The sequence below is a fragment of the Patella vulgata genome, chromosome 1 (genome assembly GCF_932274485.2).
Source record: "Patella vulgata chromosome 1, xgPatVulg1.2, whole genome shotgun sequence".
NCBI classification, from domain to species: Eukaryota; Metazoa; Mollusca; class Gastropoda; family Patellidae; genus Patella; species Patella vulgata.
The window spans coordinates 94,193,775-94,209,920 of NC_065879.2; the positions used below are offsets into that span (position 1 = coordinate 94,193,775).

The 16,146-nt window shown below is 35.9% G+C and overlaps 2 protein-coding genes across 2 annotated transcripts; one reads left to right on the forward strand and one right to left on the reverse strand.

The window, feature by feature from the left end:
* Positions 1 to 1,527: 1,527 nt before the first annotated feature.
* On the reverse strand, positions 1,528 to 4,528 carry LOC126818359 (zinc finger protein 239-like). Its single transcript, XM_056101095.1, has 2 exons — positions 4,516 to 4,528; positions 1,528 to 3,483 (listed from the first exon to the last, which is right to left on the reverse strand). The coding sequence occupies exons 1-2, from the start codon at positions 4,526 to 4,528 to the stop codon at positions 2,369 to 2,371; spliced, it is 1,128 nt and encodes a 375-aa protein (XP_055957070.1). The 3' UTR covers positions 1,528 to 2,368.
* A 4,364-nt stretch (positions 4,529 to 8,892) lies between these two features.
* On the forward strand, positions 8,893 to 14,676 carry LOC126818453 (zinc finger protein 239-like). The gene is made up of 2 exons (XM_050545880.2): positions 8,893 to 8,952; positions 12,513 to 14,676. Exons 1-2 carry the CDS (start codon positions 8,950 to 8,952, stop codon positions 13,605 to 13,607), a joined length of 1,098 nt encoding a protein of 365 aa, XP_050401837.1. The 5' UTR covers positions 8,893 to 8,949; the 3' UTR covers positions 13,608 to 14,676.
* The last annotated feature ends 1,470 nt before the right edge of the window (positions 14,677 to 16,146 follow it).

The window sequence follows — 16,146 nt, forward strand, 5'->3', positions numbered from 1 at the left end:
GACAATCTGGACCAAAATGACCTTAGACGTCTCATTAGGAGTATGCCACGTCGGATCGATGCTTGTTTGGCAAACAGAGGAGGATTTACCCGTTACTGACTTGGTTGTGATGCTGTGGTAACTTTGCTGTTTGACCCCGGGTATCATTTTACCCTTATAATGGTCAGTCTGTGCCTTACTTAGTCTAACGATCATTTGGAATAAATCGATGAATGTGAACTTCATTTCATTTTGTCATTTGTTTCTTCGTCACTTTCATTAGGTGACTTTAATAACACTTAAAAATCAAATATCCCCTACTTTTTTTGAATAGTATATATAGTTGGTTTTTAGTCATTTTAATCTGCACTTAATATAAACTAATAGTGGTTGTACTATCCCTTTAAACCTATTCTATACTATCCACTCTGTACCTGGTCTGTAGTGAGTTCCACTCACCATATCTTCAACTTTAACCTTTTCTATATGTCTAGTTGTATGAAAGTTTCCTTGGAGACATTCGTCCTATAGTTTTTAAATGCAAAGGAAGACACTTTTCCTCTCCTTAGTTATATAAAGGTTGTTAACTGGTATTGCGTATTTATTAGTATACAAGTGTTGCTAGATGTAAATATTGAAGCTTCTTCAATAGTGGTTTGACAGTTTATTTATCAGTGTTCCAACGTTTAAAGGTATTTCACCTTTATATCAATTGGTAGTTATTATAAAACCCCTCTTTAGGGGTTTTCTTTTTATAGTTAATAAAGTATTTTCAAGGAATGAACCCTTGTGTGTGGTCATTTTAGCCCCGGCATTTGACCCCCTTCAACAGTAGGCCGGGGAAAAATTTCTTTCAAAGCACACAACTGTCTCAATATTTCACCAGTAAAATTGACACTCATGGATGAAAAGAAATAAGGTTTAATATCCTACTTTTTCTGCTGTGACTGGGCTAATGAAGACGAGCATATGCCAAGCAGTGTGCTACGAGTGTAATTTTGGCCGGAGACCGGTGCTACGACCTACTGTTGTTTTGAATAGTTCCATCCGAACGATTATACGTTGTCCTTTGCCATGTCTGCCGTGCTGCACCAATAACAAGGGCAAAGTATGCCAGAAAATCCTGTTGAGAGAGAGAGAAATGGGGTTTAACTAGGGCATTTTGGGACTAACATGGTTTAATTTTATTTCAATAATTTGCTTGCGTGTAGGGGTCTTTAGCAGTGGGAGGAAACCGGAGGACCCAGAGAAAACCCGCGAGATTAGACAGGCGACCCTACTACTAGTCATGTACAACCGGGGAATCGAAACCACGCCAGTTGACTCAATGACTGACGTTATGATACAGAGCGCAGACGCTAACCATTCAGCCATCCACTCCCCCCCCCCCCAATCCTAATGACCTTTCTCTGCCAACACTTGGACCTCCACGTAAGCGAGCCGACAGCTTACTCACTGAACTAATGCAGCTTCTAAAACTGATTGACAGTTGTTTTAACTGACTCAAATTCTCAGACCAGTTAATGAATCAGTACAAAATAACTTAAAACAGAGATTTATTTACATCTTGTGGTATTTATATACAGGTGAATACAGAATGTATCTTATAGGTAAATACACTATTCCTCTATATTTTGACATTTAAATTTCATACATACACGGAATGTTATATCTTAGGCTCTATGAAATTCGGGAATCACCCTTTAACTACAGATGGCTACAGTATGGCTACAGTATATATCATATAATATGGTACCACATTAACTACTATACAGATGAATACAGCATGTAGCACGCCTTGGGGTATATTCTATGCCCGGAATAACTTACGGTCTGAAAGTCGGGGGCGGCTTTGGATATATACAGGGAAATTTGGGGTTATTCTTCTGAAAGTTTTGCTTTAAACCAGTAACGGGTTATTCTTTCAAGGTAAGGTTTTTTTTCCATAAGAAAACATGATATAAGTTTTTTCTTATGGGAATTCTGGGATATTCTCATCTTGTGTACATGTAAACATAGACAGTTTATAAGCAAGATAAAGTCCTCGACTTCGGTTATGCTGGGGAAGAAAGACTTCAGGAAAAACCCGCGACAGAAAATCCTAGGCCTGCCGGCCTCGGTTTTTCTTTCTCTCGGGTTATTTTCTTCAGTCTTTCTTTCCCCAGCATAACCTCAGTCTCGTGCTTTATCCTACACATATTAACCACTACAATAACTTATACATAACCTTAAAAACTTTGAAAGTTAAAATTTTAACTTCCTGATTTTATATTACTTTTTACTATGTAAATTGTCAGTGTGACTAAATATTTCATTATGGTTTTTCTTCAGTATAAATTTGAAGGTCTGTTTGTATGAATCCTGGTGTGTTTCTGTAGAGTATGATTTACTACAAACAAGGTTTTTCTCCAATATGAATTCTTACATGTCTCTGTAGATTACTAGTATTAGTGTATGATTTACCACAAACATCACATTTATAAGGTTTTTCGTCAGTATGAATTCTGATGTGACTCTGTAGATAAGTATTATCAGTAAATGATTTACTACAAACATCACATTTATAAGGTTTATCACCAGTATGAATTTTGATATGTCTCTGTAGATGACCATTAGTAGTAAATGATTTACTACAAACATCACATTTATAAGGTCTTTCACCAGTATGAATCCTGGTGTGTTTTTGAAGAGTACTGCTTTCAGTAAATGATTTACTACAGACATCACATTTATAAGGTTTTTCACCAGTATGAATTCTGACGTGTCTCTGAAGTTGACTGCTGCCTGTGAATGATTTACTACAAACATCACATTTATAAGGCTTCTCACCTGTATGTATTCTCATGTGTGACTGTTGACTACTAATCTGTCTAAATGATTTACTGCAAACATCACATTTATAAGGTTTTTCACCAGTATGAATTCTAATGTGTGTTTGTAGAGCACTATTTTCGGTGAATGATTTACTACAAACATCACATTTATAGGGTTTTTCACCTGTATGAGTTCTGATGTGTGACTGTAGATGGCTATTGTTAGAAAATGATTTACTACAAACATAACAATTATAAGGTTTTTCTATAGTATGAATTCTAATGTGTGCTTGTAGACAATTATTCGTACTAAACGAAATATTACAAATATCACATTTACCATGTTGTAAAACAGATTTCTCATCTTTAACATGTATTTCACAGTGTTTTTCTAAATCAATGTCAGATTTAAATTCCTCATCACATAAATTACACTGATAGCATGTTTCAATATCTTCCGTTTTCTCTTCTTTAAATTGAACATGACAATATCTATCTACATCATCGGTTTTCTCTTCTTTAATATGACAATATTCATCTATATCACCAGTTTTCTCTTCTTTAACATGACAATATTCATCTATATCATCAGTTTTCTCATTTTTAACATGTATTTTACTGTGTTTTTCTAAATCATCATATTGTTGAAAAATTTCATCACATACAACACACTGATGAAAGGTTTTAACATCATTAGTTTCCTGTAATATATAAAATAAGAACAAATTGAACATAATGGATTTTTTATAAAATCAAAATACAATTAATTTTGCAACAGATTGACAGAGAACAGGGAAAATCAATAGAACACATACTCTTATTGTTCCAGTGCTTCACATAAATTCACAGAAATTTGAAATAAATCTGTTAAAAATGGTACACTATATCGCATTCAGAAGGTTTTCCGTAAAGGGGTTAACTTCAGAATGGAAAAGTTGCGGGGTGCTCAATATCCATAGTATTTGTCCTCTCATGAAACCAACGTTTTATACCAAATTTGAAAAGATCTGTTAAAAATCTGTGGCCTCTTTCATATTCACAAAGTTTTTGGCTAAAGGGGCATAACTCATGGACCCCTGTGTTTTATATGTACATGTAGATGGTATACACTTCATCTAATCTAGCCTAGTTGCGGGGCGTGACACTTAGGCCGTGTCTGTTAGGGGTAACCCACCGTACAAATCGTCTGGCAGTGGTCATTCTTGCCTCCTGTGGTGTTCCTGAACAACTTCCAACGGCACCAAAAATTTATAAATGCCGTAATAAAAATTAGCTGACAATTATAAGGCACGGCTGCCTTTCTTCATATTTAACAAATTATGTACTGTTGTCATTTTTCGTCACTGAACATGCAATTTTTATATTTGTAGATAGACAAACGGTCCGTGCAATGGTTTTCTGTGTCAATTAATCTGGTTCTAATTGCGTTTGGTGGTACTGTCATCAGTATAAAATTTACAGATTCCTCTTGGAGTAATAAAGTCATCGAATTTTTTTTCCTTTCGATCCTTTAGTTATTCGTGTTCCCAATGGTTGCCATCATGTCATAACCTTCTATAATAAGGGCACTATTTTAGAAAGTGAGCATTCTTATGAAAAAATGAACTATTAAGGGTATGCTTGGGACACTATTTACAACTAAATCTTGCATTTCTGAATTATTGACCTAATCCCAAGCCCAGCCGCCCCTGGACGACTGTATGATATATTGAAAAGTTATTACCTATGCATTTCATACGTCTACATGTATATAAAAGGCATAACTTTTTGATACGTGTACACGTGGAAAACGGCGCAATTTGAGCAATTTTTATTACTGTGACAGTCCGTGTTTGCTTCAGCTTTTACTTTTTACGACATTTTTGCCGTTATGCCGTGGTAAATTCTAGCATAGGCGGTATGCTTGAGCTTATTATTTATAAAATGTTATTAAATGTTCATTACAATATAAATCCTTAAATTTGTCGGCATTTGTAGAATGTTTCATCGCTACTGGTTGATTATGATTGCTTCTGTCTTGTCAATGTCACGTGACATTTTCCCGCTTTTTCTATCGTTGAAAATATCTATAATAAAGCATTGAGTCTTGTATCACACACACGGCAACTAAAATAAAAGGGCCGAGTGCCATTTTAAGTAAGAGACTAAAAAGAATGCTTTGTTCACAATTTGAATAATATTCTATGAAAAGATTTATTGGCTGCCGAGTCATTTTGAACAGATATCGGCTATGCAAATATCGGTAAAATTTCTTCTGATAGGCCACTCATCGGCCAATTAGGCTACTGAATAGTGAAACCGATAATCGGACCATCACTAAAAATAAATTTAAAATGATCGCCTTCAAATTATAGTCTCATGATTTCGTTTGGTTTAAAGAATGCACCATGCCAGATTTCAACTTTGACCAATGTAGGTCATTTCCTGTTTCACCGTGTTTTGTTGTGTGTAGGCGAAGATTTTTGTGAAATCTCTTAAAATAGACAGCAAAAAATATTTTTCGGAACATAGATGGATATGATATGTAAGTTGAATGTGTTAGTGGAGCAGATAACTGAAAATTGGGAGTTTAGCCGTACGCTGAAAGAAGTAAACTAGTTATCAACCTTTGCGACAAGGTTTTGACTGTTCGGATGTTAGATGTTACGTCTTCAGAATATCAAAGAGTAACATCTAACTTGTTGGTAGGGTGACCCACCATAAATAAATATCTCCATTTATCTCGACAATTACGCCACAATATTTATATATATGCCAAGCCTTAAATCAGTTTCACACAATTATAGTCACTAAATAAACGATCATGTTGTACTTAATAAGCTATGACCATTAATCATGTATAAATAATAGACTGAAAACTGGTTCCAAGAGTCGTCCATAACATCCAGACACTTTTGAGTAAAAGATAGGTTACGTGCCCTTGTTTTGAAATTAGTCTCGCTTAACCAGTCTATCGACCATTCTACGTCTGATTGACAGGTCGGGATAATCAAGACTACTTTTTTACGGAACATAACAGAAAGCTAGAACAAGAAATTGAATTTAGAAATAAGCACGTTAGGTAGCTCAACAATCGTTTTAAGAAGCTTGTAAAAGTAAAATGAAACTACTGCTAGTATCATGTTCCTGTCTAACCCGAGTGATTCAGAGATATTATTTGTACTAAACCAAAAGATGCCGCTCTTAACGGTACAGTTAATGATAAAGCGATTTAAAAAATGAAACAAACGTAATTTCTAAATCTGCTGTAATAACCAAGAAGCTTAATTTTACTGCTATTCAAAATCGTCAACAATAAATTTTTTACGGCTGTAATAGTTGATAGATTTGTAGAGAATTGCACGTGCCATGGCTATTTATAGTATCACACTGGCAGAAAGTTGGTCTCGGCACGGCGAATGTGCACGCTTCAGTGGTAGTCTCGAACTATCAGCGGTGGACTGTATTTCTGTGAGTACATGGGTCACCCTATTGTTGGATTAGGGTCTTTCTAAACTGAACTAAAAAAATAGGGACAGACAGGGACGGATAGCGGACAGAGTCTGATAACAAGCCGTTACTAAAGGAACTACAATTCAGTATACAAAGAAAACATTAGCTGAAGAATGGTGTCCAGCTCAGTGAAGTGTGATTTCGCCGACAACTTACCATTATGAGACGAGATGTGTGACAGCATTAAAGAAAACCGCCTTCCTTCGCAATCCTCGGCTCATTTCCGGAACACCATGGAGATAGTTGTATATTGACAAAAGATGTGGATCTATCCCACACGAATAACTCATAAATTTTCATCCACTTTTTATGTATTTTTCACCCTTTTTTATGTATAGTATATTTCAAGCATAATGTATAATGTATACGCCATACAGTGTGCTATGAGGGAAATTTTGCCCAGGCAGCAGCACTATGGCCTACTCTTATATCAAATTCCAAATGCCAAGGGATCTGTTTACGTACTGCGTAAGACGCTAGCTCGCTAGCCTGGAGGTCGGGTGTTCGATCCCTGCATTGGCCGAGAAAGTTCATCCAGATTTTCCGGCGTGGTTTCCCCTTGTCAGTGATGCAGGACGGAGAGCCTGACAAGGAAAGCTGTCTAGTCATTCGGATGGGACGAAAAACCGAGGTCCCGTGTACACATTGGAATGCACGTAAAAGATCCCTTGGCAGTTGGAATTCGATATAAGAGTAGGCCGTAGTGCCGCTGTCCGGGCAAAATTTCCCTCATAGCACACTGTATGGCGTATGCCCTTCTTCATTAGCCCAGGTTAGGAGCAGAACAGTAGGACGTTAAACTTCATTTCATTTCATTTCTGTTTACGTACATGCCAATGGGACCTTGTTTTTCTTCTGTCCCATCCAAAGACTATTGAATACTGCAAGTTTGTACTGAATTGACTATGGATTAAAACATTTTATCTGGAGCCACTCTACTTTGTGCGACATATTTTGGGCATCAATTATTATTTGTAGATACAGCAGCAACAAGCTGATTGGATGGTTGAAATTCAGCTCGGCATAGGGTGGGATTTCGGTTGTTAACCGATTGTAAACTTTGAAATTGTTTAAACCTACATTATGCAAGAGCTAAATTTGACAATTGCAGGTCTTTCTTTAGGTCTGAAATTTGATCTAAATTATTAATTAGACAGTAATTAACATGATCAACTCTTGGTGCCATCTGATGCTTCTGATTTTCATTGGATTTGAATCCGATCTACCGTTCCACAGTCATTGATGATTGAACGCAAAAATGGATAATCGAGACCTTTTTTATTTTCGTCACACCGGCAACAATGACAATCAAGGCTACAGGGTTTTTAAAGTGAGTATTTCTTGGCTTAGAGTGAAGTAATTTGATTGAAATTTTCAACATACCCCCTTTACATTATATATTATCTAACTATTATAGTGAGAACTGCCAGCTCTTGATCTAATCTCCCATAATGTATCTTGAATTAAGAACATGATCCACAGTCAAGACCTTTGGCACCCATCTTGCAGTAACTATTTTGCTCTTCTTAACTCCGCGATAATATGCTTAACTCTCTCATGAGAGATGCACAGAATACTGGCAATATGTCAAGTGGTCAATCCTCCATACACCTCGGGTAAGAGGAAGAGAGGTAGAGGGAGGGAGGGAGAGAGAAATGGGGTTTAACATCCACTCGACAAAAACTAAGACATGTTGGGACTAACATACGGTTCAATTTTATTTCAACAATTCGCTTGCGTGGAGGGGTCTTTAGCAGTGAGAAGAAACCGGAGAACCAGGAGAAAACCCATGAGGTTGGACAGGCGACCCTACTCCTTGTCACGTACAACTGGGGATTCGAAACCATGCCAATTGACTTAGTGACAGACCTTATGAAACAGCACGCCCGTGGTAACCCTTTGGCCATCCACCCCCACCCCCTCTTTACTTTAGAAAAGGAAAGGGCATCATCCCCTAAAGTGAAGATCAAATTGGCATGTATCTGTGTTGGGGTTAGTTGTAGGTACTTGGTGGCTCTCCCCTGGTGACTTCAGTTGATAGCTTCACAAGTTCAAAAGTTAATGGACAAGATAAGGGTGGATAGTATTGCAGTTGTTCATATTTGGGACACTGGATTAGAAAATGAAATTAGTCAAATCCATTGGTGAAAAATTTTGCCAGTTAATGTTTGACATATTATTTTGTTTGCCTAGGATAGCCTGTTACAATTTTTAGAAATATATTTTTAAGCGACATTTAACTGTATTTATTGTGTCATAATAACAATTCCTCCCTGTCAGTGGTGCAGGACAGAGAGCCTTGCAAGGGACAATGCATAGCCTGTGGATGGGACAGAAGAAAAAGGCCCCATGTACATATTGGCATGTACGTAAACAGATCCCTTGGCATTTGGAATTTGATATAAGAGTAGGCCATAGTGCTGCTGCCTGGGCAAAATGTCCCCCATAGCATACTGTATGGCTTATACATTATGCTTGAAATATACTTTACATAAAAAAGGGTGCAAAATACATAAAAAGTGGGTGAAAAATTATGAGTTATTCGTGTGGGATAGATCCACATCTTTTGTCCGTATACAACTATCTCCATGTTTTTTCGGAAGTGAACGTGGGATAGCGAAGGAAGGCGGGTTTTCTTTAATGCTGTCACACATCTCGTCTCATAATGGTAAGTTGTAGGCGATATCACACTTCATTGACCAGGACACCATTCTTCATCTAATGTTTTCTTTGCATACTGAAAAGTAGTTCCTTTAGTAACGGTTTGTTATCAGACTCTGTCGTCTATCCTTTCCTGTCTGTCCCTATTTAGTTCAGTTTCGAAAGACCCCTATATCAAAGGAAATAAATTATATAGCCCAAATTTAGAAATTCCAATAAATAGTTAATGGATGTTTCCTGAAAATTTGATGCCTATATCTTGAATGGTTGCTGAGAAATTGTCTTTGGTCACTTTTTGCAAATTTCAAAAAATAAGTGTATACTGACATCGATCAATTTTGGGTCATAAAAGTGCAATAACATTCTTAATTCTTAATTGATTTGTTAGAAAACTAGTAAATATTCAATTTTAGTCAGATTCAAAAATTTAAAAAAGCTTTTGTATATCTACCTATAAGTTCAGGTACCGCTCTGTTAAATCCTTGTCGAAAAAGTCAATTTTTTTGGCAACTTTTTACTGCTAAGCAGTCATGCGTCAGTCTCTGTGAACACCTGAACAATGTAAAGGAACATTTTAGCATAGGCGTACAGGCTCGATGACAGTTAGGGGGGCACAACCCGAAATGCCCGAAAAAATTTCGGTGCCGGTCTTCCTCAAGAGGCGAAGAAGCGGAGCTTACCTTGTATGCCCCCCCCCCCCCAAGACAATTTTGGAATATTTGACGGCTGCAAACACGTTTTCCTGCTATTTCAGCCCGTGAACAAGCATCTTCAATGTGGTCTAATATTGCCTAATTACAATGGCTGACTCGAATTCCAATCAAAAGATCAACCGTTGGGAGAAAATTTAACTGCCTCAAACGCGTTTTCCTGTTATTCCAGCCTGTGAATACAGCAACTTCGATTCGGTCCAATATAGCCTACCTGGCTGACCCGAATTCCAAACAACCAATCAATCGTCTCGGGGTATGGGGGCCTCACCCTCCAGAATGAAAATTAAATTTTGAAAATTTAACCACCGCAAATGCGTTTTCTGCTATTCTAGCCCGTGTAAGCAGCTCCAAAAGTATCCAATGATTTTGTAACCAAAATCCCATTCTGAATTCCAACCATCCAATCAGACTGTTGCAATTGCATTCACAAATAATAATCGATGCCAGAAAAATGTCGCACAAAGAAGAGTGGCTCTAGACAAAATGTTTTAATCCATAGTCAACTCAGTACAAATTCGTTGTATTCATTTATAAGAAAAGTAAAATTAGTGTTTTATTAGGGATCGATGACAGTAAGCAAAACTAGAAATGCCCGAAATAATTTCAGGTTTACAGACAGTGGCGCCTGTTTTCTTCGAGAGGCGAAGAAGCGGAGCTGACCTTGTATGGACCCCTCCAAAATTTTTGGAATATTTGACGGTCGCAAATGTGTTTTACTGCTATTCCAGCCCGTAAAATTAGTGTTTTATTAGATTTCGGGAACTTTATTTTGCCAAATAGATGAAATAAAAATTTTTGTTCACTTTACCCGTCTGCCCGAAAAGTCAGCTTGCCTGAAAGTTAGGGGGGCAGCTGCCCCCCTGGCTCGTACGCCTATGCATTTTAGTAATGGTTTCAGATCAAAGTTTTAAAAGACAGAAAAAATTTTTTAGAAAATATTTTGTGAAAATATACATAATATGCTACCCAAAATTTTTTATTTCATCAAAATATTCTAATTAAGTTATGGAATTCAAAAAATCTGAGATCGACGTCAATAACGTAATCAAAATGCTCTATTTCAGTCAATGCGTTGCATGGCACCAAAATAAGTACTTTTCAATCATGTCTGAGCGACATCATAAGCGGTATTTTCCCTTCAGAATCGCCAGTACCAATTTCAAAACTGAAATCAGCATGTTATAGTCAACTAAGATTTATTAAAATCGTAATAATTTGAATGATGATATGTCAAATATTTATAATCTGGATGATACCACAAAAAATGTAGGATATATTTAGTCAAAATTTAGAAAATTTCAGTCAGCAAATGAGATAAATCTCATTTTCTACGGCGATAATTGTCCTATCTCGGGGTATCACGCAATATAATAATCACAAAAATATTATTTATTGTTTGATTGGCTCTATGTTGAAATCCCCCCGGAAACTAAAGTGTGGATTCACCAATAAAGTGGGTTGTTAACAATTCGCGTTGATGGAAAATTCCCGGCCACGTGACGCCAGGGTGCTATTTTCCCGCTAGCGTCTCCTGTACATAAACGATGATTTTGCTTACATTACAATAATTTTTTAGCTTGAATCTTTGCAGACATTGAGATTAATACTAAGCTATCACAATACAATTGCTAGTAATACATATAAGTAAAATAGTAATTAATAATCGTAGATTGAAGTGGGCTGTATTTTAGCCGCTGTCTGTCAGATTTCATGTTAAAGTCATGTGAGCTGAAACCCCAAATTTTAGTGAGAAAATAAGACCTTACTTACCTCGCTAGAACCAGTATGTGCGACACAACATGCTGTTAAAAATACTTTAAAGATTTCAATTTTGTCCCCCTGCTTACCTAAATTTGTTTCGTCATATATGGTCCAGAACGTAAATTTGTGCGTTACCCTATATTTAGATTTTAATGGCTTCTGCCACTAAGCCGTTTAGTAGAAGGAGACATATTTTTAACGCATATGTGTCGCACATACTGGTTCTAGCGAGGTAAGCGATCCCTGAACGTACAGAGCGAGTGTAATGAGAACTATGTTCAGGGCTGAACTAGTCCCTATTACGCTACAATATGAAAATAAGGCTTTTCTAGAGCGGAAGTCTGGTGGGGGGGGGGGTCAGCTGAAAAGTGTACCAATTTTCACCTATACGGTATCTTTGTATTGCATATCTGGTATCATCAGAATGTATCTGGTGGTGGTGGTGGTTGTGGCGTTGAGGGCTGTGATTCGGGACATGAATTCTTGATGTACATTCAAGTATTACAAAAACACTCTGACTGACATTTCTAGTTATGTAATTGTCAGACCACAGCTAGGCTAGGGTAGATTTACTGAAATCTGTACCACCTAAAACTGCTTGGAAGTTGTTCAGGAACACCACAGGAGGCAAGAATGATCAATGCCAGGCGATTTGTGTGGTGATGTACCCCTAACAGACACGGCCTAAATGCCACGCCCCCTCAACTAGGCTAAAATAGTTGAAGTGTATACCATCTACATGTACATATAAAACTGCTTGGAAATTGTTCAGCAACCCAGGGGTCCATGAGTTATACCCCTTTAGCAAAACACTTTGTGAATATGAAAGAGGCCACAGATTTTTAACGGATCTTTTCAAATTGGTATAAAACATTGGTTTCATGAGAGGACAAACACTATGGATATTAAGCACCCCGCAACCTTTCCATTCTGAAGTTAAAACCACTTCACGGAAAACCTTCTGAATGCGATATAGTCTACCATTTTAAACAGATTTATTTCAAATTTGTGTGAATCTGTTGCAAAATTCATTGTATTTTGATTTTCTAAAATATCCATAATGTTCAATTTGTTCTTATTTTAAATATTACAGGAAACTAATGAAGTTAAAACATTTCATCAGTGTGTTATATGTAATGAGATTTTTCTAGAATATGATGATTTAGAAAAACACAGTAAAATACATGTTAAAGAAGAGAAAACTGATGATGTGGATGAATATTGTCATGTTAAAGGAGAGAAAACTGAAGATATTGAAACTGTTTATCAGTGTAATTTATGTGATGAAGAATTTAAATCTTACACTGATTTAGAAAAACACTGTGAAATACATGTTAGTGAAGAGGATTCTGTTTTACAACATGGTAAATGTGATATATGTAATATGTCTTTTAGTACGAATAATTGTCTACAACAACACAGGAGAATTCATACTATAGAAAAACCGTATAATTGTTATGTTTGTAGTAAATCATTTTCTAAAAATAGCCGTCTACAGTCACACATCAGAACTCATACAGGTGAAAAACCTTATAAATGTGATGTTTGTAGTAAATCATTCACCGAAAATAGTGGTCTACAAACACACATTAGAATTCATACTGGTGACAAGCCTTATAAATGTGATGTTTGTAGTAAATCATTCACTAGCAGTAGTCAACTAAAGAGACATATCAGAATTCATACTGGTGAAAAACCTTATAAATGTGATGTTTGTAGTAAAACATTTTCTGCTATTGGTAATCTACAGAAGCACATGAGAATACATACTGGGATAAAACCTTATAAATGTGATGTTTGTGGTAAATCATTTACGGATAGTAATCAACTACAGAGCCATATCAGAATTCATACTGGTGAAAAGCCTTATAAATGTGATGTTTGTAGTAAATCATTTACTGAAAGCAGTACTCTTCAAAAACACACCAGGATTCATACTGGTGATAAACCTTATAAATGTGATGTTTGTAGTAAATCATTTACACAGAATATTAATCTACGTTCCCACATTAGAATTCATACTGGTGAAAAACCTTATCATTGTGATGTTTGTAGTAAATCATTCACGGAAAGTAGTACTCTACAAAAACACGCCAGGATTCATACTGGTCAGCATTGTGGCAAATCATTTATTCCGCGTAGTAGTCTACAAACACACCTTCAAATTCATACTGAAGATAAACCGTAATGAAATTGTAAAAAGTAATATAAAATCAGGAAGTTAGAATTTGAAATTTCAAAGGTTTTAAGTTTATGAATAAGTTATTGTAGTGGTTAATGTGGTACAAGATTATATGATACATACAGTACGCCCGCCGCGACGCTTTGATGAAACACGATTATCGTGTCGTTTTTTGTTGAAAATTGCCACGATAAATAACTCGGTGTAGCAGTCGCTATCGTGTGCCACGATAGTCGTGTGACACAATAAGCCTCGGTGTAATTTTACATGCAAAATTAACGGTATTTATTTGTCATAAACAATCGATGTCAAAACGATATACAGCCACGATGTTATGAATGTTGAATATTTTCGTTAATAATACGGACGCATTAGGTCACGTTGTATAGTGAGAACATGCGTGTTCACATATTCTGCACGATATATGCGGTTAATTTTTCAAACAGTCATGTAAAGCTGCATGTCTAGTACACTTTGAAGGACACTTATGCATAAGACTATACATGTATTACACAGTTTAGATATTTATGCTGTGTTCAAATTGTTTTGCATATTTACTGTATGTACTTTTAAATTGCAAACTATAAAGGTAATTTGGTTATCGGTCTTACAAATAGAAATAAGACATATAGAACTTGCAACGGGATTCGAAAGCACTTTCAAATCAGACATAAGTTCGTACTTACCTTAAAAATGAAATGAACGCGACACAAGTCTCCGATGTAAGAGAATATTAGTTAATTATAACCGCTATCAAATCCACGCAAAAATCCAAGGCACTTGTTTTATTTTAGAAAAGAATAACTGTATTTCGATGGAAGAATCTATTCCACATGAACCCCAAATCAATGATAACTGTCAACTTGTATGTTGTCATTCTCGTGCAGATTGGTTTGAATAACAGAAATGTCCCTTTGATCAAAGATCAAAGAATAAAATCGCACGTAGCCACTTTGTTGTTTTTATTGGTTAAGACTACATTATGCCGCAAAGACCCAAAGTTGCCAGAAACCATGCAGTGTTCACCTTACAACAGGTCCATTGACTTATGGGTTATTTTATAATTAATGATACCGTTTATACCACAATGCGTTACGATTTAAATTTTGGTATTCCAAGTTGATTATATATGCAAGTTTATATGCAAAAGGATATTAATTTGGATTGGTATTATTTTTATATTTGTCTGTGATAATTATTAACGATATTTAACATCTACAATATGAGTATAAGGTAAGGTAAATACTTTTTACATATTGCGTAAATTTTTAATAATGTACATTATGTAAGCGGTAAAAGATATCAGCCGAAAATCTAACTGATAAATTCACGACAATGTTTCCTTATATTTGGAGTTCTTTAGTTTCATGTACGGAAAATAGATTAACGATTAGTTTTAACATTATTTATCATGCCGAAACACATCATTCCAATTTATCTTGTTAAAGGGAGTGTTAAAAGGAGGTTCGTACTATTTAAGAAATGACCTTTTGGCCCTACATACATGTACGAATAATTGCCGTCTTATAAAATGTGAATTCCGTTTATGTAAAAGGGGCTCCGGCGCAATTTAAGGAATTATTGTTGACCCAATATTAACCATCGCCAATTTTTTAAATCATGGGATAAAGTCAATCAGCAAACAATACGGGTCTACTTTATTACAAAAACATTGGTGAACTTATCATTTTGTCTAAAATCATAACGGTAATCAACAAACAATACTATTGTTCTTTATTACAAAAACATCGGTGAACTATATATGTGTTTGATATTGTGTTTGTACATATTGTAATTGTATTTATTTATTTGTTTGTACTGTATGTTATACCTGATGAGTCTTTGACTTAAAGGAATAAAGAACTTGAACTTGAACTAATCTCTGTCGTGACGGCCAGTCAAGCTAGTTGATCGTTAGGTAAATAAAACAATATAAACAACCAACTGGTCCTCTTCAATAGTTATAAAATTAATTAATCTAGAAAGCATTTAAGGAATGACGTTTGTGCACAATATAATGAAATGATTACCACCGGTGTAAGGCAGAATATGTCAACTGCAAATGACTAAACATCATTTTGTTCATAGGCCGCTCTGCATGCGTGAACCTTAAGTCTGTACCGATTTAAAAAAAAAAATACGAGTTTTACCGTAACAGAGTAATCACAATTACTCGTTACAAATTGGTATTACATGTAGCGGATTGGGTGGATGTCAGGTCGAATCCTAACAACCCCGTGAAATCGCGACGAATAACTTCTTGGTTACCGTAGTCATATTTTAAGTGTAACTTTGTTTTCTTTATTTTGACATTCTGCTAATTAAGAAACCATTTGAGTAATAAATACAGGTTATGGAATGGACTGAAGCTACATGTATAATCAAAAAGAAATCGACATGTCTTTTGAAAATGTGTAATTATTACTATTGACAATTAACAATAAAAGTCATATTGTCCATGACCACAAGACTACAACAAGGTAATAGTTTGTTGTTAAAGGGGCGTCTATGTTCTGTCAGTCGATTTCCTTTCATGTCACGTGTC